This window comes from Pollachius pollachius (genome assembly GCF_949987615.1).
Source record: "Pollachius pollachius genome assembly, chromosome: 8".
NCBI classification, from domain to species: domain Eukaryota; kingdom Metazoa; phylum Chordata; class Actinopteri; order Gadiformes; family Gadidae; genus Pollachius; species Pollachius pollachius.
Window position 1 is genome coordinate 9,368,345 of NC_136941.1, and position 26,519 is coordinate 9,394,863.

The 26,519-nt window shown below is 44.1% G+C and overlaps 3 protein-coding genes across 9 annotated transcripts in view; 1 reads left to right on the plus strand and 2 right to left on the minus strand.

Annotated features, from left to right (window-relative positions):
* wnk3 (WNK lysine deficient protein kinase 3) overlaps nucleotides 1-10,935 on the minus strand; it is a 38,205-nt gene extending 27,270 nt beyond the window's left edge. For 3 of the 5 annotated variants that reach the window (XM_079741527.1, XM_079741528.1, XM_079741526.1), the window contains exons 1-2: nucleotides 10,523-10,934; nucleotides 2,762-3,980 (exon numbers count right to left, since the gene is read on the minus strand). In XM_079741527.1, the coding sequence (XP_079597653.1) occupies nucleotides 2,762-3,520 (759 nt within the window). In that variant the 5' untranslated portion in view covers nucleotides 3,521-3,980; nucleotides 10,523-10,934. Of the gene's footprint in view, nucleotides 1-2,761; nucleotides 3,981-10,522 lie in introns of all 5 variants that reach the window. The other 2 variants (XM_079741529.1, XM_079741530.1) reach the window with 2 other exon arrangements.
* Nucleotides 10,936-11,491: 556 nt separating this feature from the next.
* On the minus strand, nucleotides 11,492-16,480 carry fam3a (FAM3 metabolism regulating signaling molecule A). Of its 3 annotated transcripts, XM_079741448.1 has the most exons (10): nucleotides 16,178-16,480; nucleotides 15,937-15,968; nucleotides 15,749-15,856; nucleotides 15,629-15,652; nucleotides 15,425-15,551; nucleotides 15,005-15,063; nucleotides 14,847-14,897; nucleotides 14,648-14,732; nucleotides 13,572-13,698; nucleotides 11,492-12,592 (listed from the first exon to the last, which is right to left on the minus strand). In XM_079741448.1, exons 2-10 carry the CDS (start codon nucleotides 15,947-15,949, stop codon nucleotides 12,494-12,496), a joined length of 693 nt encoding a protein of 230 aa, XP_079597574.1. In that variant the 5' UTR covers nucleotides 15,950-15,968; nucleotides 16,178-16,480; the 3' UTR covers nucleotides 11,492-12,493. The 3 variants fall into 3 exon arrangements, with proteins under 3 accessions (XP_079597574.1, XP_079597573.1, XP_079597572.1); XM_079741447.1 differs by lacking the exons at nucleotides 15,937-15,968; nucleotides 16,178-16,480 and having other exon boundaries at nucleotides 15,425-15,548; nucleotides 15,749-15,925; XM_079741446.1 differs by lacking the exons at nucleotides 15,937-15,968; nucleotides 16,178-16,480 and having other exon boundaries at nucleotides 15,749-15,925.
* A 229-nt stretch (nucleotides 16,481-16,709) lies between these two features.
* Nucleotides 16,710-21,665, plus strand: idh3g (isocitrate dehydrogenase (NAD(+)) 3 non-catalytic subunit gamma). The gene is made up of 12 exons (XM_079741445.1): nucleotides 16,710-16,795; nucleotides 17,037-17,084; nucleotides 18,456-18,553; nucleotides 18,664-18,779; nucleotides 18,889-18,949; nucleotides 19,068-19,200; nucleotides 19,500-19,633; nucleotides 19,725-19,827; nucleotides 19,934-20,080; nucleotides 20,252-20,346; nucleotides 20,464-20,524; nucleotides 20,771-21,665. Exons 1-12 carry the CDS (start codon nucleotides 16,715-16,717, stop codon nucleotides 20,870-20,872), a joined length of 1,179 nt encoding a protein of 392 aa, XP_079597571.1. The 5' UTR covers nucleotides 16,710-16,714; the 3' UTR covers nucleotides 20,873-21,665.
* Nucleotides 21,666-26,519: the final 4,854 nt, after the last annotated feature.

The window sequence follows — 26,519 nt, forward strand, 5'->3', positions numbered from 1 at the left end:
TGTGTGGATGTACTGTGTGTATGTGAGTGTTAGTGTGTGTGTGTGTGTGTGTGCGTGTGTCTGAGTGTGCATGTCATTGTCTGCCTGTGTGCGGTAATTTTGCATTAGCTCCACAAACGCTCGCCGAGAGAGCTGCCATGCTAATCCTCCGCTTGGCTCATCATTCTCTCACTCCCTCTCCCTCCCTCTCTCGATCTATATTCCTCTCTCTCTCACTACCGACACCTCGTCTCTCGCCTTCTTTTGCTTTCTCACTCTCTCACACTCTCTACCAACACCCCCCGTCTCTCTCCTCTCTTTCACACACTGCCCAGTCTCTTTTCCACTGCTGCTCATTTTTATTCCATCCCTATGCTTCTGTGAGTGTGTGTGTGTGTGTGTGTGTGTGTGTGTGTGTGTGTGTGTGTGTGTGTGTGTGTGTGTGTGTGTGTGTGTGTGTGTGTGTGTGTGTGTGTGTGTGTGTGTGTGTGTGTGTGTGTGTCTGTGTGTGTATGTGTCTAAGGTCTACCTGCTTTCTCTCTCAATATCCTCCCCCCCCCATCCTGCCCTCAAATAAACATTTAAGTCATATAAAGTTTGTTTACAATAAGGGTTTTCGTTCTGCTGCAGCGCAATGTGTCTATGCTCTCAAATGTTCCATTTGTATTCAATCAATAATAACCTTATTTTCTTATGGAATATTGTGGTAGCCTGGTGCGGTTGTTTGAAATCAAATACGATATCCCAGTAATACCGCGAAGGGAGCGCTTTCTAATAAAGTATTTTCGTTTTTTGATAAAGATGGAATAACACTTTGTCTCTCTCAGTGCAGGGCCGATATGTTGCCATTGAAGTTGTCCTTAGAATGTGTTATCAGGTGAATCCTCCATTAGAGACATAAGGGAAAGAAAGGGGAATGGCCTCTCACAAGCGGAGGAGAGCTGAGTAAAATACTCAGTGAGAAAGCAGCGAGCCGTTGCCTTTGATGGAAGTATTCAGGCAGGAGGCTATGGCCGCATTCATCAGTGACACAAGACAGAAACAGAACACCGTCACCAGGCTCACCGACGAGCTGGACGAGTATGGCTGGGAAAAGGTGTCAGAGGAAGTGGTTGCGTTGAGGTGTGTGCATGTGTGTATGTGTCATGGCCTAAAACACAGGGATTAGTCAAAGCTATTGATTTAGAATAAGATGCAAACCAAACACATGACTGAGTTTTTCTCCTCCACATTCAATGCCTGCAGCTAGATCTGCAGCAAGATCTGCTGCTTCAAAAGCACCACCAGCACCAGCAGAACCACTACCACCACACTGTGCACTCCATTGTGTGGTCAGCATTCAAAGAGACACTTTCTCCTGGGCCTCCTCGAGTGCGTCTCCCACCACATGTTGAGCTCACGCTGGCATGACAATGTCCCCCCTTGCCCCACCAGCCAATGAGGCGTTTCAGCAGTGCGCTGCAGAAAGTCTATATTAACTGGGTGTTTTAATCACCACCCAAGCCGATCAAACACATAACAGACCGTGGTTCCTACTTAATAAGGCTGGACGGCACGGCATTGTGTATGATGATCACAGAGAGAGTACAACTGAATGGTGTGAGAGATTATAAACCTAAGCATCATGGGCCTGTCTGAGGCTTCCCCTCTCATCGTAAATGATTGTTGTTGATAATACAATCTGCAGCTATGCATTGTCCATGAATGATTGCAATACATTGGATTACAGCCTTTGCATTTGTATTTTGCATTGTTTGCAGTAACGTGACACCAGTTATGTGCAAACCACAAATAGAGGGCAGGAAGTTAAATGGAGATCATTGAGCAGCAGTACCAGAAAAATAGAGACTAATATAATTAAAATCGATCCATATTGTGTTGGATTTATCACACAACATTAAGAAATGGAATTACTTATTTTGACCAAAAGTTTGGGAACAACTGTATAATCTTATATTCAGTGTAATTATACCCAGTCAACATTTCTCATTTCAATCATGTTGGCTATGTAAAAAAGATAAGTATGACGCTGACTTTGCTAATAGTGCCCATTTTGGATGCTGCACTAATGAGTAAAAAACTATGTAACCATGCGATATCACTCACTAATGTGCAGATGAAATGCTACGATGTGGCTATAAAAACTGAGTTCATTTGTATACCAAACCATCAGCTCTGTCACATCTCTAACCCTCATCGATGCATACCATTTGGGCTAATTGGTAACCATTCAACGTTGAATGTGTGTACACAAACATACAACAAAGACAAAAGCCTGCGATTTGATTATTCATAAGCGCACCCCCAAAACCGCCCCCACGTGTTCTCCCTCTGTGGTGCTGCCACTCAGCTGGCGGATGCTACTCCTTTTCACCCCATGCAGCCACTCCTCTCCAGCCTCACAGCATGAATAGCAAGAAGACAACGTGCCGAGAGTTTCTCAGGCAGGAGAGAGAGCACTCCCGGAACACTTCCTCCAATGGGATACACATCACAGGAACAATGCTGGCTTTATAGATTTGGCCCCGGCGTAATTGGCACAAAAAGCCTCTGATGTGAAATGAGCCTCCCACGCCGCTGCGGTCACATGCTTTTGCTACAGTCGCACACTCCAGGTGAAATCAAAACACTGGAAACATCCGGTGTTCAATCCTACTCTAGTATGGATGATGATAAGGCAGTATTTGTTCAATATTATATCTTGACCAATATATAGTAAACAATATTGTTCTTTGTGTTGTGGATGTAACCTAAAATACACAGAGGTTAGGGTTGTTCTTACCTGAAGCTCACACCAGGCCACCTCCACCCAGGTCTCAGTGTCCAGGCCTTTGTAGACCGTTTTAAAGGCTCCCCTGCCCAGTTCAATGTCAAACTTTAGGAAGCGGCCTCCGGGAGACGTGGCCACGGCCTTCATCTCCGCCTCCTCCTCCAGCTCCCGTGCTCGCTCCCTGTTCTGCAGCGCGACCGAGGCGGGCGAGTCCTTCTCGGCCTCCTGCGTGGAGACGGGGGCCCCGGGCTCCTGCCCCAGGACGGCGCTGGCCGACACGGCGCTCGGCTCAACCTGCTGAACGGCGCCGCCGCCGCCGCCGCCGTCGCCGCCACTGCCGGCGAAGACTGAGTCTGAGGAGCGCTGCTCCAGGGGGGGGGCGCTGTGAGGAGCAGGCGGGGGCTCGTCCACCTCGTCCTCCTCCTCGCAGATCTCCACGCTCTTCCTGAAGAAGCGCTTCTCCCGCCTCAGCCTGCCGCCGCCGGCCGCCGCCGCCAGCGCCGGGGAGGAAGGGTTGGAGAAGGACGCCGGTCGGACCGGGGTCTCCCCCTCGCCCTCGCGGCCGCCCGCAGCTCCGCCCTCGTCCCGCCTCTCCTTGGTGTTGTAGGTGGGGAAGTCGGAGGGGGTGCTGCGCGTCCTCTCCCGTCCTCCGCCGCCGCCCCCCACCGCCCGCTCCCCCGCCTCCTCCGCCGTCCCCTCGCCTCTCCTCCGTCCATCAGGTTTCTCCGAGGAGTCCTCTGTGCCGGTGGGCTCTCCGGGGTCGGTCGCCATGGGAAACGGCGGTCCCAGCTCCCGCCTACCCTCCCTTAGTCCTCGGTCTCCGCCTCCAAACCTCGGATCCTCGGCCAGTCCCCGTCTCTCTCTGTGTCCGTGGTTACCCTCTGACCCCTGTCAGAGGGCCTGGCATTTCCTCTGGCGCCTCAGGTCCCTCCGAGTCTCCCCCCCCCCCCCGCCCCTGTTGACCCCCTCGTTCGCTGTCAGTCACGCCTTGAAAATCAGTTGTTCAGTTTGAGATGGTGAGACTAAAGATGAAGTTGTATCCTCACTCTCCCTCTCTCCATGTCCCACCTACTCCCTCCAGCAGGTGTACTCACGACCAACTGAAATAAACCTGACCTCATTCAGTACTTCTCATGTGCACACGCAGCAGACAGCCAGCCAGAGAGATGTCTTCCGAGGGAACAGCTCCCTGCTCCTGGCTTCCTTGTAAAAAAGTGTCTTCAGGTAAACCCTGCAAGGCAAACAAAAACACACATACATATTTAGCAGGGTGGCAGAGAAATATTATAAAAATATATACAGATATCATAAGTATCAAATTGTTGTCATATAGATATCCCATATTCCCATATTTCTATCATCAAATAGGATTTAATTAATTTGGATACATAATACATGCATACATTGCATATAAAAATGTTGGTATGCAGGTGCCGTTTTGAAAGATGTGAACCAAATAAAATGCAGCAAAAAGATCAGGCTAAGTCATTTCCAGCAAAGCTAAGATGAAACAAAATGTCCAAACATGGTCTAGTGCCTCAGCGGTGATTAATCTGTGTTTTTTTTAATTGGTAGTGTGCACAGGAAGCCCAATAGTTTCTATATATGGTATAATATCCTGACTCACTCACAAAGAGAGCAACCACATAATCTGCTAATCACAGCCAAACAAGAGCTAAGTCTCTGTTTTGGGTTTAACCATTATGTTTCAACATCTAACCTGCTTAAGTGTCACACATGGCCAATTTAATGGTATTGGCCGATAAAGCCGGTCTTTATGAGTATCATGTGACTTGGTTGTACTCAATGGAAGCATTAGTCAATAGATTGCTGCATTAGGAATATGTGATCGTGAACATTAAATATGGATGGCGCACCATGGGCCTGTTCTGCATGAATAATTAATAGGCAGATGGATCGAGGCATACCGTATGGAACTGAATGCAAGTGCAGATAGACAGGAAAGGGCTCATAACAATGAAGCAATCCTTGTAATTATCATCAGCGGCAGGCATCGTAGCCAACCATGTAGCCCTCCTAATGTACCATTGTCGAATTAGCGAGTTTAGACCTGACGGCATTGCTCACTGTTGGGGTATTATAGCACTCAGGTATTCATTGACGGGGTTTAGATCCCATGTGAGTTATCTGTGTGTGTGTGTGTGTGTGTGTGTGTGTGTGTGTGTGTGTGTGTGTGTGTGTGTGTGTGTGTGTGTGTGTGTGTGTGTGTGTGTGTGTGTGTGTGTGTGTGTGTGTGTGTGTGTTTGTGTGTCAGACCCTTTCAGTGGCATCTATCTATAATTGTCCGTCGGCCCCTGGCTGTTAAACAATCGCTCATTCTACTCCAAACCATCCTGAAACAGAACTGCACCACACCGACTCCTGCCTACTGCTGACCAGCAGACAGTATTACAGAAGCAATAAAGTGCATTGTAACCATTTATGATGAGGCAACTGGCCTTACCGGAACCAAGTGCTTGTGCATGGCATTAAAACAACAAAAGCTACAGTGAATAAATAGCACTTCCCCTGCCAGCATAAATGTGCAATATGTTAGCGTCTGGATTACCCTTCCAAATACCCTTCCATGAGACTTTATGAACAAACAAATGTCTATCCCATAGGATACTCTGGCAAAGTGGCCCTCCTCTAGTTTGCAAGACTTAACAACTGTTTTCTGTTTCCTAAACTTTGTTTGGCTGATGACAAAATCTCGGTTGGTCAGTGTCTGTAGCACTCATTCAGTGCATTTACATGACACTCAATGTAGCTAATTCTACTCGTTGTATAATGCAGCACAAAGTGGGTGTGGCTTCAGAACAAGCTACACGTATCGTTGGGGATACCAAGGTATCCCGAAGACGGGGTTTCGTTGAAGAAAATGTTTAATCACTTCGGAATGTGATTTGGCATGGATCAGCATGAAAGAAGAAGATAATTATAAAACTGTGTCAATCCAAATCTTTGTTGGATGACAATCTGCAGGTGCATTATATAGTGCAAAGACAGAGAATCAGCACATACACAGGCTCTTACTGCCGAATGCTGTGTTAATGGATCTGCATGCACTGAGCGCTTTTCAAATGTAGATATCAAATCAATGCTATCCTTGCTGTCTGGTCATGTGGCTTCAAGGCTATGAAGTTCTTGCTCACCACCCCACTACAGCAGTCATTATCTTGTCAACATGGCTTCCGTCAGTCAAGTACAGTCTTGTCTGCAGACTCGAAGAAATGGGTGAATGTGACACATGATTCCAAAGGCTGTCGCTCAAAATAAAAACACAAAAGGTTGGCTAGAGTTGGTTCCCTGCTGCTCGGGGAGTGGTGTGGTCTGAAATACACTTCCAGTCCAGTCACATTCCGCCGTCCAAAGTAATACTTTACGGTTCTCACTTAAGGTTTAAGAGCCTCCATGTAAACTCTGGTACCATAAAGACGAACCACAACTAGAGCAGCTTGGCCCAGACATGTACATAGGCTAATTGTATCCTGTTGCGTTATAGTCAACGGACTGAGTGTACCTGTCAGAGAAATTTGGGTGCTTTGTCTTCATGTGTACAGTTAATGAGAGGAATGCAACAAGACTGAGGCATCTAGTTAGGGAACCCTGGTGGGCACACACAGTGGACAGAGAGGTAAAGGCTAACAGGATGTCGGGAGACAAGGGGGAAAAACAACAGGCGATATAGAGAGGGTCGATCTCCTTTCATGCCAGAGCTTATTTGCCAGTGTCCCCAGGGCAAGGAGTTCCCATGAAAGCCACATACCGGACAGAGTTATCACAGTACATCAAACACATTCAGTCCCGCTTCTCTCTCACCAGCCCTGCGCCTCTGTGAAACAAACACATACAAACCCAGTCTCTCTCTTTCTCTCACTCTACATCCCTCACTCATGCTCTCTTAGTGTCTATTGCCCTGTCCGTCAACCTCTCTCCTACTAATATGCGAACATGCAAATATACATCAGCCTACAGCAGACGCACGCATGCGCAAACACACACACACAGACCCACAAATCAACACCAATCTGACAGGCTTTCTCTTCCTCTATCTCTTACTTCTTCCTCTCAGACAAATCCTAAAATTCCCTCAGACAGCACATTCAATTCCAATGAAAGAATGTCGAAGAGCATTTCCTGACAGCAATTATTTGGGTCTTAACAACCTTAAGAGTGATAGCTGCCGTGCTCGTGATTAACACAATGAAATTCCCTGATCAAAATCATGATTCTTTATTTTGGGTAAGTCAATAAGAGAAACAAATCGTCCAGTATATGCAATCTAGATTGTGATTGCGTGTCAGATTCATCGTGTATTCATTCATCTGGAGCGAATGAGGAGTGACCATCTGAAGCACTGTGCTCTGTGTGGCCCTGCAGGCCTGTGCTGGGGCAAACCCTTCCCCGTGTTACACCTGCGGCAAGAAAGGAGCCCCGTGTAGGCCGTTTGTTTCTGAAATGGAAGCAAGACAAATCTTGCTTCGCTTGCTGTCGATAGATGGGATGGGTGATTTGGGTTCTCTCCACAAATCGGGTTGGAGAACTCCCTCCGACTCTTTTAGAACTTTATTAATTTCCCTCAAAACATAACTCATAGCCCCCCCCCCCACACACACACACACACACACACACACACCTCCCCAACCCAACAGCACCAACTCATGCCCTTTTTTTCCATTCCTCTCACTTCATGGGCACCCATCCACACATTAATCCCCCGGGACTAAACAGCCGCTGTAGAATTAGACAGACAGACAAAGGGGTTTGGGACAGTGTGTGTGTGTGTGTGTGTGTGTGTGTGTGTGTGTGTGTGTGTGTGTGTGTGTGTGTGTGTGTACACGTGCATGTGCGTGTGCGTGTGTGTGTGTGTGTGTGTGTGTGTGTGTGTGTGCGTATGTGTATGTGTGCATCTGTGTGCGTGCATGCTGTGTGTATTTGGGGGGAAATGTGCACGTGCGTTCAGGCAGACAGGGTTACATTGTGATGGAGGGGGACACAGATTAAATAGTGTAGCCTGTATAAAAAGTATGCAGGGGGGCTCAGGCAGTGTTTTATCTGGATTGAGCGAGCTGACACTCAGGTTCAAACCGCAGAGAAAAAAGAGAGAGGGAGACAGAGAGGGAGAGTTAGTTGGGGAGGGGTAGTGGGGATGGCTACATGAAGGGGTGGGAAAACTGTGTGTGAAAGAGAACAAGAGGGAGATGAAAAAGAGGGGGTTGGCATAGACAAAAAGCGGGTTGGAGGGATTCCGCCTGATCAAATATGTGCCAGTGGAGGTGTGAATGAAAGCAGTGACTATAGCTAAATTTCTGCCTGAACAAAAAACAACTGTGGTTTTAGACAGGGGGATGAGATGCGGGAAGAGAATGGTTTCAGATTGGAATGGCTTGGACATGCAGGAGGGCTGCAATGCATTAGGGAAAGTTTGGCTGGGAAGGTACGGCCCAGAGCTGCTAATGGAAGCACAACAGTATGAGTGAAACTGGATAGTTTTGGCAATCTTCCCCCTCTACTAAAAGCCGTTCATTCGGTCAATCTTGTAGCCACTTTAGGCTAAGACTGCTAGGTCAAGGCCGATTCACAACAATTAGGGCTACAGAAAATAGGCTGTTACTTTCATTCCTCACAATTTAATATAGAATCAATATTGTAATGTTATCTTCTTGAGAACAAAAAATCTAGTACCATTTTGGAAAAGCCAAAATGTAACATTTCTGTAATAGCATATATGTTTTTAATGCAAATAAATATCTGAGATCAACAAAGCATAATTTTCAGAGTAATTATTTTTCCAAATTAGGCCCAAAAACACCAGGAAGGTTCCTCAATATCATTTTTAGGAATAACAATAATAGCGCAACAGAAACATTATCACCCAGATTGCACACCCATGTTGCTAGACATACTCACAATCATAATATTTATCAAAACAAGGCTTTTGTGATTACAACACAACCTGCGTAGGAAGCAGCCCTGCATAAGACCATAGTTAAACATGATTAACAATACCCTCATGCAGATCTGTGGGCACCGGCATGGGCGTGGCTACAATTATGATTAATGCAATCTTTGTAGTGACTGCTTCCAGCAATCAGCATGGCCGCCATTAGCTTCCACAGAACGATGAAGGAGACTCAAGTCATGTAGAGACACTGGTTGGTTGTACCCTTCGGTTTGAGAAATTATAATCCATTGTTAAACATTAACTAATTATGCAAAAATAAATACACAGAGCGTAAATAGCACTAACACTTACACAGATGTTAAGATTGCATAAGTGTCAATGCAGACAGCTCTGATTTCCTTTAATAAGATCAATTATCCATATTATGTTTGCATAATGAATGCACTGCATACAAGTTACATGCAAAATAAAATGAAATGCAAGGGGGAGGATAAGGGCTGTGACATAACATCACATCTGGACGAACTTGATTGTGATGATTCACTATAACCATTGTATGAGCATAGCTGCTGGTTTTAATATGCTGTGTGTGCTATAACCAATGAACAGAAACTGTACATTCAGTTTTCTAGCCTATTCATATTCAATTATAACATCCTGAACATTCTGCTTATTTTTCCACATGTCTAGAGTAGATGGTATTGAAGAACTGGTGGGGAGGGGGGGAAAAGTATAATAACACTGGTCCCTGATGACTGGTCACTGGACTGTTCCCTTTCATGTGGGCCACCAGTAGGGCTAGAAACACAAGTGCTCTTGTGCAATGCAGGTCAAGCATTGGAGAGAGGAGTGTAGGTAGAGCAGAGGGGCTACAAAATGACGACGGGAGCGTTATCTGGATAGCAGAGGGCCATTTCACACCGTTCGTCCAGCTAATCCAGGGGCAAACGGCGAGGCTTTAATTAGACCATTATTAATAAGGATCACACAATGCTGAAGTGGTGTCCTAGCATTCGAGCTGACATTAACAGCTGAGCCACTTTTATCACTTCAAATCGCCCATGCGCTGAGCGGATCACCTCTGAGCTCTCATGACTTCATAGCTGAAGATAGAGATGAATCAAATCTGATTGAAAATTCCATGTTAATATTCTGTCCATTTAGGCCGTAAAGAGCAAAAGCAATCAACACCATAAACTTGATGTAGTCATATTGTAGTGAGCCATTAAAGGGTCAAAATGTTGTTTGATTAAGTTAACAACGTGCTACAGCGAACAACATTGATGGAACTGTCAACAACTGATACATTCAATAATTGTGGTAAATTAATTGTGCATGCTTCATTATTTACAGTGCAAGTATGCAGGCTCGCTAGTCATTGGCTAACTGGGTACTCAGCTGACTTTATAAACGTCAAGTGGCGACAGAAGAAAATGTAACAGGGTCGGAACAAGAACAAATTCATGAATGAGACACAAACACAAATAAACGCTAAAACGGTGGCCTCGCAGTTTAATATTCATTCTGAAAGCTATAAATGTGATGTTTATAGGCCTATCATCCCGCCCCTCTGAGTAGGATACACGATAGACTATACTATTCGTATGCCCACTAAATAAACATAGACCCGACCCAAATTAGTGTTAACTGATAATTAGCTTCACGTCATCTAGAAAGACACGTATACATTTAGTAACTAACTGCAATGGTATATTTGCTAACGGTAATGGCTTCTTAAAGCATTATGAATGGTTTAAGAAGCCTATATGTGCGATCAATAACATCGGTTGCATTGGAATTGGACAACAATGGCAAACGTCTGGCTGTCAACATCATAGCTTTGAATAACAATAAACATAACTCACCCAAATGTAACATCTTGTCGGTTATTTATCAGACGAGCAGGTCAGCCCAGATGGCGAACTCACCGAGACCTACACATCATTTCGTTAGATAAGCGCCGTTGAAGCGTTATAGCCACGCAACGTACAAACGGTCTTCCGTACACAATTATTTTTTACACTATCTATTTTACACTGCTACCAAATATATAGCAAACCCGTGTTTGGTCTGGTCTGTTTTATAGGCTTCTGGTGGTGCAGTCGCTTTGAAAATCCCCACTCGAGTGGATCCTTGGTGTGCGCGCGAGTCGATGTACGTGCTCCAGTTCAGATGCTGCCAGCCTTTGCTTTGAGGTATTGTCCTCCGGTCCGTCGGTACGGAGACTCAAACGTACACGTGTTCCCTCATATTAGAATACAAATAAATTATGTACACAATTTACATCCTATGACTCACGCACGGGGCGTTTGGGAGGGGGGGGGGGGGGGTCAAGAGCTTTTGACGTGCTCGCTGTGGCCGCTTCGCTTTCTGTCGAATACACTTGCCACGGGCTAGAGCTAGACCAGACACACGCCACTTATCATGGCGTCGTTTAGCCACAAGAGGGCGGTAGTAAACGTTGTTTACGAGGCGTCTCAGCATAAAGCTTTTCACTTTAGATACCCAAATAAATGATGTACTCATGCGGTCTTTGATGTGAATAATATATAGAATATTACAATATAGAAAAACATGCTTAACTTAGAACGAACTAATGACAGGATAAGATTTGCTAGCCTTACGCGACAAAAATGCTAATCTGCTTCTATCTAATACATCATACATTTTATTTATCTTTATTTTTTTTGTCTCTCTCTATAGATAATAGATATTATATATAAATCTCTCTGTATCCAAATGCCTCCAAGCAGTATTAAGTCAATAACCCTGATATATGTCGCCCTCTTGTGGAATCTGTATCGAATTATAAACAAAAACAGCATGGAAAAGTATGACTTTTAAAATTTATTTCGAAGAACCTAGATTACACTGAATTCATCAGCATCTGAAATCACGAGTGCAACTACAGCAACCAAACCATTACACCAATGGTGCCTACAATATACATCAAAGATTTGGAATAACCAGATGTCTGATGAATACATTGGAGTAAAACATAGCCAAAATAGAGAAAAGCAAGTTACCACAATAATATTTATAAATAATAGTATGAGGGTTGGCTTGCAAAAAATAATAATGTAAACATTGGGCATAGATTTGCAGCAATTTCTTCGGATACTATTAAATGCAAAACCGAACAGTACTAATAGAGGTTAAAAAAGTAGAACAATGTCCATAAAATAACAATAAGTACAAATAGAGAACAAGAACAGGTACGCACTGATGTAGGTGTAGTCAAAGAAGTTCATCATCATATATAAATCTGATTATTAAATGTCTTAGGTAATATATCTATAGTATTATTTTCACTGATAAGACTTAATAGCGGCAAATGTCAAGAAAGTGATGAGTCTTGCCAACAGATTAAAAAAACGGACATAGAAGTTGCAGACCTGCAAAGGAACTTAAGTTTTCGCCTACAATGGCAAAACAAACTGCAGACTCTTGCAGAACTGCAGACCTGTTGCATTGGAATCCTGAAACATACGAAACATCAGATTTACTCTATTTAATTATTTCTATATGCACACCAACTAAATTCTGCCCAAAGTTGAAGCAGGAACGCCTCTTGTCTTTGCATCTTTGCATGCTTGAAATTGTAGTCCATCAAAACATATCCAAGGTAAAGTGTCTGGTATGGGCAAAAATACAACATAAGAGTTGGTCTAAGTAAAGTAAAGTTGAAATATTCAAAGCCTTTATCGGCTGGTGAGGTCTATCAGGCACGGTTCACAGTGAAAGATCAGGGGCTCATGAGCAGGACGTCAGCTGCTCCAGGCGTTCTTTGTATTTGACTTGCTCAGAAGAAAAGGAAGAGGACTTCTGGACGGGAGCTAGCTCTCCAGGGGTGCGCGAAGAGGTATGCAGCCGTCCATCTCTAGAGATTCTGGCCAGCCCTCGTACTTGTTGCTGCCTTTACTGTTCTTCATACGCTGATGAGAGGAAAAGACAATGATAATATATACGGATATCTGTACATCAGTGCTACAACCGGTCAACCGTGACTTACTTATGTTAAAAAGAAAAGATATTTAACAGCAATTTGCTTTAGGCCTTCAAACAATTGAACGTGACACCTAGTTATATCGACAGTTAGTGAGAAAATTCCAATCAAAAATAAATAAGGAAGCTGGGAATGGCTGGAACATTATCAGCCCAATTTATTTGTTCTAAATAGTTTGATTACTGCTCTCTATAAAGCCAGATCAGAAGAGCCGACCAACTGACACAAAACAGGCACCATAATTTGCCTGCGCGCTGCTAAAATGGCTTCACTGGTCTGTTTAATATTTTGCACGTGTTGCCTGCCATAAGTGTCAGTTGTGAATTCATAACTTTCTCATCTCTTAATTCTAATAATAATTTTGTTTAAGCTTGTACCGTCGTTGGGTATGAGCGTAATAATGAGCGATAGAGGAAATGCGCCACGCTCGTGGCGTTATACTTTAATAAGTGAACGAGAAGCCTAATCCTCTCGGACAAAGATATTATCGACGCTGCCCAGATGGAAACCACTCATTAACCCACACTTTTTTATACAAATTTTCTCTAATCTCATGTCTCATTGAAGTAACGGTCACCATAAGTTACTATGTAGAAGATAAGTAGATTATTACAGTGTAAAAATAAAAAAAATGATTTTGGGTTTGTCAATAATATATTATTAATATGGATATTGTATTTACTGCTGCTCGTCTTTTCCTTAAATGGACCTATTTATGTTGGAATCGATAACGTTGTCTGAACTGAATGTACCATGTTGTTAAATAATAGTTAAATAAACTAATAATGATACACAGTAAAGACAGTTTCAAATAGACCCCGTGTTCAGAATCTGATGACGCTACTTCCAGCAATCGATGATGAGCACAAAGATTCCTGATCAGAACACCCTCAGGAATGACCATGTACCTGCTCGAAGGGACTTTTATTCTCGATACCCTTGGCGCCAACGAACACCCAGCTGTCTCTAAAGGCCAGCTCCTTAGCAGCCGTGCTGCCCAGCTCCTCGAACAGTCGTCTGGCTTCATCGTTCATTCTGCAAAGGAGAAATTGTTAAATAGAAGTGATGTTCACTCAAGTAAATGCACACTTTCAAACTTTTGGCTACTTGTGGTATATCTCTTTAAAGATTATTTTACAAAATAGCTTCTGACCAAATATCTGATTAATATCAGAAAATAAATTGTTTTTGATCATGTATTTTCTACCGCATCCAGACTTCTGTCTTCATTTGTTAACCATTATCATCTATGCTGCAGGCGTGAAGTTGGGCTATGACAATATCCGGGCATTACACAGCAACTAGCTACAGCCAAGGCGTACTGCGCTGACTTGCGTTTCCACCACCAGGTTAAATGCAAGGAGCTGTGCTGCGAGATGGTCTATCTAAGACCAAAGTGAGCCTGAATGCCTCCAAGGACGCAGCAGTGACGTCAGCTCTGGTTACGGTTCATATATATATATATCATATTTCAGCGAGTGTGGCACTCTGCAAAATGTGTGAAACAATCTCAAAGTGTTGGTGCCCAAAGTGTGAAATAAATCAGCTTTCAATGAGCCATCAAACCGGATGAATCATGACAATTGTCATTATGTGTCTCCGTCCTTTTGAAACAACCCAAATTTAATAAATAACTCATAAACGAACGAATCACACTTTATGGTAGTATATAATATAACACTATGCAGGCAATAAAAGTGTGTGTTGTTGTGTCATCGGCTCAAGACGACTGCGACATCAGTAAAGACACACCTTCAAGCAGAAACCAAGATTTACCCGTGATTTAGCACGGCAGACTTTTCAACAGACGGTTTTAGGTTGAGTAGAATCTAATACAATCTCAGTTGATCCAGTTCATTTGATCCTGGATACCTTCTGGAAATTATGGAAACTATTTTTTGCTTTATTCCACAGTTTTGTCATCCGTGTCCCCCCCTACGTTCTTGGAGTGGGAAGGAGGGGAGAGTGAGCATCTTGGACTTACTTAGTGGCAGCATCATCAAAGGACGCAACAAACACCAGAGTTCCCTCATGGAGTGGTCGGATGAATTTCAGCAGGTCAGAGACATCTGAAAACAACAGATAGAGCATATAAAGCCAGGAGTCATGATTAGCGGGGGAGTATGTGTTCCCATGTTGGTTATGAGTGTGTATCCTTTGGAGGAGGCAAAAGTTTTAAATACCTCCTGCCCACATGTCAAAAGACTTGGTGTCTAGCAGCTCTCCTGTCACGCCTGCATATCAGAAATGATGGCGAGATAAATAAACAAGTTAGACCAAAGCTTTGAACTAAGAAGCCTAGAGGAAATAGAAACATATATCTGGATGGATTAAGTCTTACCATTTACTAAAGCTACATTAATGCCTCGGCCAGCGTTGTCCTTCAAACTGCTCACCAACCTGGGAAGACATATAATCATTAGCTTCAGGCAGAGGGCCAGGCAAGGTTAAGATAATAGTTTCTGTTAACCAATGGCCAGTGACAGAAACATGAGGGACAACATGGGAAAGAAAACGAGGGCCAAGACTAGAGACAAGGAAGAAAAAGATGGAGGTGAGGTATCCACAAACAAATAAACAAACCGAGAGTTTGAATACTTGCATTCAGCTCCCCAGAAAGATGTGAGGCCTGGTTAAGGCAGCACAGAGAAAAAGAAAAAGGGATGGGAGAAATAAAGATCAAAGGGGACAGCGAGAGACAGACAAACAGAAAAAGAGAGAGAGAGCATCGAGGAGGAGGAGGATATGCATCGCTTCTCACATCTTGTCTTCCAGGCAGATTTTGGGTCCGATCACATTGGCAGCTCCTGACACCACACGGAACGCAAGGTGCTTTGGAGGACATGGGGCCAAAAGGCCACATTTATACCTACGGGGACGAGCCTCTGCTAAAGAACACAATACATCAGTCAGCTAAATATACTACTTTCCATACATTGGACATGGTCATTGTAATTTGACTGACCGGCTGTTGGCTCCTCACTTGCGCCTAAAATAACAAAAACAAAATCACACATGGTTTGGAACACAAAAAACATGCATGAATGACATGTAGCATAGGTTGTGTCCATTTGATTTTGTTTACCAGTAAAGAAATGTCGCACTGATGAGCCACTGTCTCCTCCGAATAGAGTGCTGGCCAAAAACCAGGTGAGTCCGACCAATAGTACCACTGCTACTCCTCTTAGTGGCCCTGTCACAGAGGTACACATTTCCAATCAACCAGTGTCGGCCAACACTTTGAAATGAATATTATTATTATTTACTACCAACCTGCTAATCTCATGATTAACTCGTACACAGGCCTGCAAATATAGATAAGAGAATACCGTAAAAAAACAGATACTGCGATAAACGGCCAAGCAATGATGGTTACATTATGCAAAGGCGAGGCTAACCAAGGCGGCATGGATTAAACATACGACCAATTTCACAAATTAAAACTGAATAACTGTCAAGCGCAATCGTAGCCAGCGCAAAACATCACAACAATGTATAAAGGAGAAATTCCTACCTATTGTGTCAAGGTTAAAGACGATGATTTACTGAATTACTTGCCACCTTGGAGTTTATTTCTTCCGTTGTTTTCTCATCGAGGCAACGCTATTGTAAATTAACTATTGGATGTTTGAAATAACCGAGCCATTTCTGGTATGTCTATGTTTGGTCGAGTATATTCGTCGAACGACACTGACATATAATTGAGAAGCAAAGTGTAAATCTTTGCGGTAAACCCATACACTGTGTTAAAGGTAAGCAAGTATCTTCCGGAATAATAGACCGCCTGAGCCTCACGAGCCTGAAACATAAGGTACACGACACCTCGGAAGCCCACTGAGTCTGCGCCCAAGTATCTAGGGTATATGAAATTAAATGTTGCTTAAAATAAAATATAAAAGTGACAATGTGTCTTTACAGTGACGCTGCACACACCCATATCACTTAAATTCAGAAATGAAAATAAATGATATTAATATTGCTTTGCGGAGGACCGAGCGATCGCGAGCATTGCGGTGCGACACTCAACTTTACATCCTGTTTAGAAACCAAGATGGCTGCTTCCAGTTCTGTGCTTTCCATGTCCAAACTCATCAAACCCCTTTGGGGTGGACGACTGGGGAGTACGGTTAAAGTAAGTAAAGGCATCTGTTACGCTTTTGGTCGCCTTCCAAAGCTGAGTTAGATGTTCAAAATCCAATATGTTTTTTTCTGTATACAAGGTCATTTGGTTAACTACCAGCTAAGTGAGCTAGCTCACTGTTTTAACCTGTCGTTAAGCTTTACGTAATAACAGAATAATACTAAGTGTAATAAGAAAGCGTTTTTAACATCCGTCCTCTCTTCTTCCCTTTTATAATGGCAACGTATTTTAGGTGTTCGGGCCAACGCTGACAAGCTGTCGGGAGAGGTCATCGGCTGCTGTGAGTGTCTCAGATAACCTCTAATCCCAGCAATACAATATGAATAACAACATAGCCCTGTGTTTTTCTTATTCATTCCGCAACGAAGCTGATGTTAGGTCCCGATTCGCAGCTCCCTATTATCAGGTACTGATATGCAACCAGGAAACGAGTCGATCAAAAACATTGTATTTGTTATCTATTCTGTGTTATGGCATATATCCCCCACTATAGGATTCAGTCCAGCCCGAATGTGCCGGGACCATGAATTATTTTTTGGTCTAATGGATAGCTGACAAGCCAGAAAATCCAGACCAGCGTTCCTTTGGTTAAATCACCTTGGGGGCCCAAAAACAGCCACATTATATGCTAAACAGGATATTGACCCTCTGATTATATATCTATAATCCGATTTTTGCAATAGATACATCTTCCTTACGATCAGCACCAGTGAAACTCTGGCCTGAAATAGGCCGTAGAGCCATTGTTTAGATCTGAGTGGGAAAGAACATTTGGGCCCTATGGTGTGAACATTGGAATGGGTAAACAATCTTCTAAATCATGTTGTGAACTTTCTCATTGACAACCTAGCGTCATCAGTCAAGTGTTGAAATGTGAATAAGCAGCTGGTTTGTCAGCTGTCATTTAGACCATGAAAACGACTTTGGGCCAGGCTCTAAACAGCATAGTGACATAGTTGATTTCCAGTAGTATATAACATGTGCATGTTTTGGGTGGCCCAATGTGATTTGACCTGTGAAAGGCTGGTCTGAAATAGGCCGTCCAGCAATTTTTGAGAGCTTTCCTGTGCGGGAGGAACCATTCAGGCCAGACTGAATCTTATACTGGGAGATGTATGCCATAACACATAATAGATTACAAATTACAAATGCATTGTTTTTCATCAAAAAACATGTCACAGTACAAGAGGTAACCAGTTTGTCATTAAAAAAACTACTAAAAAAAATCGACTTGCTTCCTGGTCGCATATCACTAGCTGCTAATGTCCCTTCTCTATCATATGTATGGGTAGAATTGTGGTGTTGTGGTTCGGTGCCGGTCTTCATTCCAGCCTCCTACTCCCCTTTTTTCACTATTTATTTGCGGGAATGGGTTCTCTTTGGGAGAGGAGTACATCTAGTCTAACCTTGGGAATGGCCTTTTAAATGGTGTGTCATTCTATGGCTCTCAAATGAACTAACTATTGCTCTGCTTTTCCTGCTGTCCATCTTCAATAAACAGGGAGAGAACATAGTAAGTAGTCTTTTCGGAGGGGCACTTCTTCAATGGCATATTATTTGATTTTCATTCCTTCAACCACTATATGTTACTCTTAGTAATCAAATCAATAAAGTCTTGAACTCCATAATGTGTGATTTGTCACTTTTTCAGCCGCTCCCGGCAAAATATGGAGGTAGGCACACAGTCACCCTCATCCCAGGAGATGGTATTGGACCAGAGCTGCTGAATCATGTCAGAGAGGTTTTCAGGTATGTTATCGTTTTGTCTACTGTGTAAGTAACAATTTTGTATAGTGTTGAATGTGCTTGGGGGAAATTCAGGTCGACTAGATTACGATTGTTTTTTTTGGTGTCAAAAGGTTCAGCTGCGTGCCTGTTGACTTTGAGGTTGTGAATGTCAACTCTGCCATGACCAGCGAAGATGACATAAATAATGCCATTACCGCCATCCGCCGTAATGGAGTTGCCCTTAAAGGTAAGAGAATGTGAAAATAGAAGTTAAGGAATACACAAGATTTTACATTATAGTCAATGTGCATAACCCATGTCAAATATATGGGATTTATATTTACCTATTCTGTCAGGTAACATAGAGACAAACCACACCATGCCACCCTCTGTCAAATCCAGAAACAATCTGCTTCGGTGAGTGATTTGGTTGAATGGTCAGTACATTGGACAAAAGCCTTTTTTGTCAAACCTATTATTGTTTAGAGCTTGTCTCCCTTTCTCTGAATCGGTTTAAATTCATGTGCATCCACAGCACCAGTCTGGATCTGTATGCCAACGTGATGCACTGCCAGTCCCTCCCAGGGGTCCAGACCCGACACAAGGATATTGACATCCTTATCGTCAGGGAGAACACTGAGGGTGAATACAGCAGCCTGGAGCACGAGGTCAGTACACCGAAACACACAACCTTTTTTTTTTCTAACGCAAACAATGAAATTGTGTGTGCTTTTAGTATATTTCTATCTAAGTCCTGACTTTGTATTCTATACATATTTAGAAAATGTGGTTATTTTTTTGTTTGATGCCAAGCCAAAATGATGGACTCGCTGAGTGTAACATGATGCAATTATAGGTTCTTTAATGGTTAACATGCACGCTGTAATTGAATTCTCTGCTTGGGCCATGCCTGCTTTTTCAAGCATGAATCTGTTGCCCCTCGTGCCGTGGCACTGTCCTACTGCAGAGTGTTACCGGGGTGGTGGAAAGTCTTAAGATCATCACCAGGACCAACTCCCTCAGGATCGCAGACTACGCCTTCAAACTGGCCCGGGAGAAAGGTCGCCGCAGGGTCACCGCTGTCCACAAGGCCAACATAATGTGAGTCTACTGGGAGCCACCCATGCCATTTAGACTAAGTCACCTTTACGGCCTGTCTTTTTTGGTATTAAAAAATGTATTCCCCCAACAGGAAGCTTGGTGATGGTCTGTTCTTGCAGTGCTGCAGGGAGGTTGCGTCTGGATATCCGGATCTTCAGTTTGACGCAATGATTGTGGACAACACGACCATGCAGGTAACAGTCAGTTAGGACAAGGAGCTGTGAAGGGTTTTGAATGGTTATTTTTTCAAGAGAAACATGAACCAAACTTTTGTCTCACTCATGTGCACTCCTTTATCAGCTGGTGTCCAACCCGGAGCAGTTCGATGTGATGGTGATGCCAAACCTGTATGGCAACGTGGTGAGCAACGTGTGCGCCGGGCTGGTCGGAGGCCCCGGCCTGGTGCCTGGGGCCAACTACGGCAAGGACTATGCAGTCTTTGAAACGGTAAGCAGTCTGCACAGTTAAAGAACCATTGGAGTGAAGAAAGATCCATTCTTTGCTGTTTTTATTTTTAAACATCCACAAAATATAACATCTGCAAAGTATGGCTGCTCGGCCCGCAGAGTCTCCGGTCGGTTGTTTCTCTAAGGCCGTCACTCTGCTTCTATCTCTCAGGCTACAAGGAACACGGGGAAGAGTATTGCCGGCAGGAACATCGCCAACCCCACTGCCATGTTGCTGGCCAGCTGCATGATGCTAGACCACCTCAAGTAAGAGTCCACCTGCGTCTAATACGTGTTCAGTTGTGGTGCTTTTCTCACAGTGCATGTGTTCTCATATGTGAAAGTGGGGTTTCAATTGTACTCTTTCTCTTTGGATGATACAAGGCTCTACGAGTATGCCAGTCTGCTCCGTACTGCGATCCTAACCTGCATGAACGAGACCAGGGTGAGTCCTTTTCTTCCAGCTTTTCAGTCGTCAGCTCAGATTCTCTACCACAGAATGGCCCTCTTTCTGCCCTGCACAGACTGGATTTAGGGCCAGATCTTCTAGCAAAGATGATGTTGTCTTTTATCTGATAAAATATTTTTTGGTCAATGTACATACTCAGAGAAAATGGGTAGGCTTTTTTTTCTTATTTTTTCACATGTGAAAAATCTATGCCTGAATTGTAAATGTGTTTTGTCCTTGCAGTTGCACACTGCTGACATCGGGGGGCAGGGCACCACTTCTGAGGTTGTCCAGTCCATTATGAAGCTCATCCAGAGTAAGGGACAGCTCACCACCGACCTTTAAATACCATGACCTCCCAGGCAGCCAATCATCAACCTCTAAATAAACGTGGACCAACATGCGTCTATATTGCTATTGTTAAGCGCACAATTATAAATGGCGGGAGGGTTAATGTATATGCATGCGGATTGTATCAATGGTTTAGAAACTGTTACTTTTGGGTGTGTTTGTGTTCAGTTTACTGGTCCCCCACATTCTCTCTTAAAACATATTTATTAAACACAACTCTTCATGCAATCACTGTGATCACATGTATCACATCTAATGGTATCCATGGGGAAACCACATGACATTCTTGGACAAGGCTTTGGATTAAGTACATGTTGAATTGCTTTATTGTTGGGTGAAGTGGTTCATGTTATCTACGTACACATTCAGTAGTGCATTATAAGTCATATGATATCCTAATCTGATTCAGCCTTTCCGTTCAACCACAACAAGGAGTTTCCATTTGGCCTTAAGGTAGTGATGCTTTTCTAATTTACTAACTCATCGTCTGCTGGGAGAAATTGTCTGTCCCCACATGCTTTCTCTTGAGAATGGATATCTGAAGGCTATGTTTGACAAGAAGTTGAAAAGTTTATGTACTTTGACATCTCTCATGTGACTGAGTGGAGATCAGATAATTTGATTGCACATCACTATGTGTATAGCTGGGTGGTGTTTCCCATTTACACTCCCCATTTGTTCCATGCTATATGTATTATTTTTTTGGATCTAGTTATTAAAATAACCTCAACATGATGTTTGTGTGTAAATGTACAACATGAATATAATAAAGAGGTTATCAAAAGTACTTTGGAAAATGCCTTTTTGGACCATTGTGGGGTGGAATAATTTTGTGTGAAATGTGAACGACATAGAATTATTATTTGTCTATTTTGGATGAACGTTTTGACTTTAGCTATACTATTGCATCCTGATTTTCAACACGGTATTATTTTTTTATTTAGATAACGTAGAACTACAAGTAGCAAGTAGCATTGTTCTCAATTTCACACAAAATGCATGCCCGTCCCGTATCCCGTGAAAGCAGCGGTTCCTTGCGTGCCCACTGGGTGGCATTAGTACAGTCGCCCTCTCGTACATCCACGTTGGAACTGTAGGTGCGGGCCTGCAACTGTCTCGCAGCATGTGTCCCGTAACAGCTGGTTGACAAGAAAATTGCCCGTTGTAATTATTTTGGTCTGCAATAAGCTTAGATTTTACTGTTGCCTTGATCAGTGTGAAACCTGCTGGAAGGACCTGAGAATTGTGTGAGAAAGTGATATTTGAGACCATAAATATGTTTTCAATGTCATGTAACTGAGAAACTATTTGGTCATCGTTCAAAGCAGTTCGTGGTTAGGGTTGGGTGTAGTGGTTTTTGACAGCTGATCTGTTCTAGCTCAGCCAGCTTGGCTTAAAACCAGGTAACCAGGTAAAACTGGAATTGTTTGTCCCTAAACCAAACCATGCCTATTATTGCCTCACCCACCCCAAAAAAATATTTACGAGAAGAACGAATAATAACTTAAAATCAAAACCATTCCTTAAACGTTGAGCCAGCATATACGGCATATGGTTAATATATATCAAGACCTAATAAACCGGAACAACGTTCACATGTACCGTATGGAAAGATCTCACACAGATGTAGAGTTAGAATAGTCTCACAATAAAAAAATAGGCAGAAAATAGTGCATGATATAATTATGATAATAATTGTGATATGGAAAACATGTTGAACATGAATTCATGTTCTGGGATGGCCATCCTTCCTCAAAGATGTGTGGAACCAAAATGACGGCTGCCGCGATTGTTACATGTGCAATGAGTTAGTCAGGTGTGTTCTTTGGCCTCTCGCGGTTCGGCCTGACTGTTTCTTCTGCCCCCCCTCTCTCCATCTTTGTCACTTATTCACTCCAGGGAGGCTCCTAAGTTGGCCTGTATGCACCCCACTCGACTTCAGATTTACTGTATCCTTTCTCCCCAAACAGCATCCTCTCAGGGCCCGCAGTTAGTGATATCTCTCCCGTCCCCTGGGCTGCGGTCAGACTCCCCTGGAGTGCGACCCTTAAACCAGGCAACCATTGAATCAACTAAAATCACGCTGCTGTAATTCAAGCTCCCTTCACCATGACACTTTTCACCTCCTCTCAACCTCCCTTCCCTCACACCCCACCGCCTCCTCCTTACCCCGAATCTGTATTGAACAGTACTGCTCTCCCCCGTAGCCTGCTATGTGGTCAGAAGCCCCTGTTGATGTTGAGCAGGAAGCCAAGCCGTCCATCCAGCTGATCTATGTGTGTGTGTGTGTGTGTGTGTGTGTGTGTGTGTGTGTGTGTGTGTGTGTGTGTGTGTGTGTGTGTGTTGGGGGGGGGGGATTGGTCTGCACTCTCCCCCCTGCCTCGGCCCCACTGGGACCTGACACCCTGGGCTTGCTGCACTGCACATACTCTGCTCCCTCAAACACTCCTGGGAGGTTTATTTATACAGCTCTTTATCTCGGTAACAGCCCCACGGAGCTATGCAGGGCACCTTTAACAGGATCATTTCATTACCCCCCGTCCCCCAACACCCACACACACTCACGCTCACACCCACACATACAGACATGCACGCATGCATCCACGCATGCATGCACATATAAGCATGCGCGCACACACATAAACACACAAATAAGCCCCTAACCCATCTGCCATTCCAGCCCCAGATCTTCCGACAACAAGGGGTAAACCACACAAATCCAATAAGTAAACAAGTTAATAATATAAGAGTTAATTCTGAGAAGGCCAGGTTGGTCTTTGGAAAATGGGCAGAAATTGTGAACATTGGTTGGTAAATCAATGATTTGTCACTCCTTGTCAAGGTCGGGGACAGTCTGGGAGATCTACACTGCGTAGATCTCTCCGACTGTCTCTGTTGTTAGGCTGTAATGAAGACACAGGTTTGTACACAGACACTTGGCTTTCCACCAAGCATTTCTATTTGCTCTGTGTGTGTGTGTGTGTGTGTGTGTGTGTGTGTGTGTGTGTGTGTGTGTGTGTGTGTGTGTGTGTGTGTGTGTGTGTGTGTGTGTGCTTCTAGTACACCTCATCAAGTATAAGGAATATTCTGTACTGCATTTTATTGAAGGGCCTGGTGACGTAACGCTCACTGGCACCTATTCGTAATTTCCTGCTCTTTCTGAGTAATCCATAGACTGAAACCTGTGTGGCCGCAGGGGAAGGCCTGTACGAGAAGCCATTAGCCCACAACCTAAACTCCACACACTATTAGTCACGCGGCTATTCTATATCGGATACAATCAAGCTTGTTGACTGACTGCCTTGGCTTCACATCATCCATCTCTAAGAACAGATATTTACATTGTCTTGTAAATACGATTTGCCCTTTTCTTCATCTCATAACAAATCATTTTTCATCTACTTACATGTCCCTCCCCCCTCTCTCTCGTCCAACCACCCTTGGCCTATCTTTCCCTCTTCTGAAAGCTTGTTTCAAATCTTTCATCCGCCTTTCTGTTGATAAATGAAGTAATCAAGTGGGATGACACTAACTGTGAGTTAAGAAGGCGACAAGAAAGTGTGTTTTATTATTTATTATTATTGTCGGTTGCCGTACCTCACTTGCTCTAGCTCTCTCTCTTTCTCTCTCTCTTTTTTTCTTTTTCTCTTCATTTCTCTCTCTCCCTTTATCTCTCTCCTTTTCTCTCTCCTCTCTGTGTCTCTGTGTCTCTGTCTCTGTCTCCCTCAAACTCTGTCTCTCCTCATTGCATACTATCTATCCTTTGTAATACAATCCCCTTGCAATTACCACAACCCATGTGCCTGTTTGTGTGTGTGTGTGTGTGTGTCTGTGTGTGTGTGTGTCTGTGTGTGTGTGTGTGTGTTTGTGTGTGCGCACATTTATGAGAACGTGCATCTAAAGATGTATCCCCATCTGTGTGTGTGTGCATATGTGCTTATCCCACTCTCATATTGGCAGCATCAGCGCCCAGGTGATGGTTATCATTCACTGTGCTTCTGATCAGCCGTCCGCACTGCACAGCTGCATCCAGTCAGCCAGCACCGAGCTCTGCTAATTGGGCCTTTCTTCCTTCCCCTCAGCGATGGCTTAGTTACATCGCGCTACGTCACTGCTTCGCTATTTCCCTCCATTACGGAGCCCCTAGACCGCCTGCTTGGGAACTCTGTGTGTTCCCTTGGCGTGCTATTAAAGGAGCCACGTTCACAGGGCCCCGTTCAACAGAGACGGATGTCCTATGGTGGCAGAAGCCATGGGGAGCCAGTGGGGAACTTGACACTGAGCGACAAGGGAGGATGCGCTTTTTAGAGGAAGGAGGATGTAGGAATGAGAGGAAAGGTAGCAGGCACAGGAGGAGGAGGAGGAGGAGGAGGGGGAGATGCACAGGGGTAAAAAGCTAGAGCGCAGTCGACGTTGGAGATTGGAGATTGATTGATGGGAGGGTCATGGTGGTAAGGTCGGGGTAGAAATGGGGGGAGCGGTGTTACGTAAAGATGATGTAGGTTGAATGACTGGGAGGTCATGTTGCGTGGCGGGGGGAGACCGCGAGCAATCCCCCACAGCTGCAGCCACTGCCAAACAAAGCCAAGAAAAATCGGACATCTTCTCATCCGCTCCATCTGGTGCCATGTTCCCATCCAGAGAGTCACACAACGTATCTAGGGCATTTATCTGAAAAGCCTCACCACCCACACTGCCTGCCGGGTTTGCCGGGAACATTCAATTTGAACTCGCTGCCTTGCTCGGGCTGCGAGTTAGCCGACTGCACGAGGCTGACATGGTTTACATTCAGGCCGAGTTGTTTGACCACTGGTGGTTTTGTTATCGTTAGGTCAGCCACTGCTGCTGCAGCGCTACACTAGAGATACCGTCGGGTCAAGTTTGTTTGTACAGCCAAATATCCCAGTCACAGTCTCAAGGGAGACACGTATGAATAAAAACTGAAAGTGGCAGAAATGTTCTGTTGAAAATGAACAAAGCCCCCAGGGAAAAGAAAGAGACCTGGGAAATGGACACTTGAGAGGGGGGCTCCTACCCCCGAGAAGTGCCCTTCTTGGCAGGCTATAGTGCAGGAGGTGCCAGGTGGGCAGACATCCAACGTCAAATAAAATCAAATGTGTAATTATGAATTGGGTGGCCTCTTTCATTCAAATTGCCTTCGATTGCCTTGAGTGCGAATATTCTTGATGTGCAGTCAAAGCATTCAAGAGAATGTGTCACTGAGAACGCCCTGAATTGTGTGAATTTTCACATCATAGAACATCTCCCATTGTGGTCGGTAATATACGGTCGGTGCTCTCTTGTCCAATTCCAACCAAACATAGACCCCTATCACACACACCAGCATGAGCACACAAGCAAAACACAGTTAACAGTCCCTACTTTTAACAGACACGCCTTGAATTGATGCGTTGCGTAAGTGCATGCCACCCATACAACCAGCAATTATCCTGTTTACCTTATGTCAGCACTCTTCGTAATATGGTGAAAATACGGCTCTTATCCGATCCCTTTGGGGAACTGTGTCTGGGCTCCACATATAGCCAACATGTGTGTGTGTTTTGCATTGCTCGAATTTCCATGGGCTCACATTCATTCACATTCATTCATCACATACTGTGTGTGTGTGTGTGTGTGTGTG

Bases quoted from the DNA above. Each gene is read 5' to 3' on its own strand.
- fam3a (XM_079741446.1), bottom strand. From the start codon at position 15,875: ATGTGTACCTCTGTGACAGGGCCACTAAGAGGAGTAGCAGTGGTACTA. The intron at 13,699-14,647 runs GTAAGTCCAAGA...TCTCCTTTGCAG, and splicing joins TTTGATGATGCTGCCACTAA to AATGAACGATGAAGCCAGAC. The intron at 12,593-13,571 runs GTACATGGTCAT...TCCTCTCATCAG, and splicing joins ATAAAAGTCCCTTCGAGCAG to CGTATGAAGAACAGTAAAGG.
- idh3g (XM_079741445.1), top strand. From the start codon at position 16,715: ATGGCTGCTTCCAGTTCTGTGCTTTCCATGTCCAAACTCATCAAACCC. The intron at 18,950-19,067 runs GTGAGTGATTTG...GTGCATCCACAG, and splicing joins TCCAGAAACAATCTGCTTCG to CACCAGTCTGGATCTGTATG. The intron at 20,525-20,770 runs GTGAGTCCTTTT...TTGTCCTTGCAG, and splicing joins CCTGCATGAACGAGACCAGG to TTGCACACTGCTGACATCGG.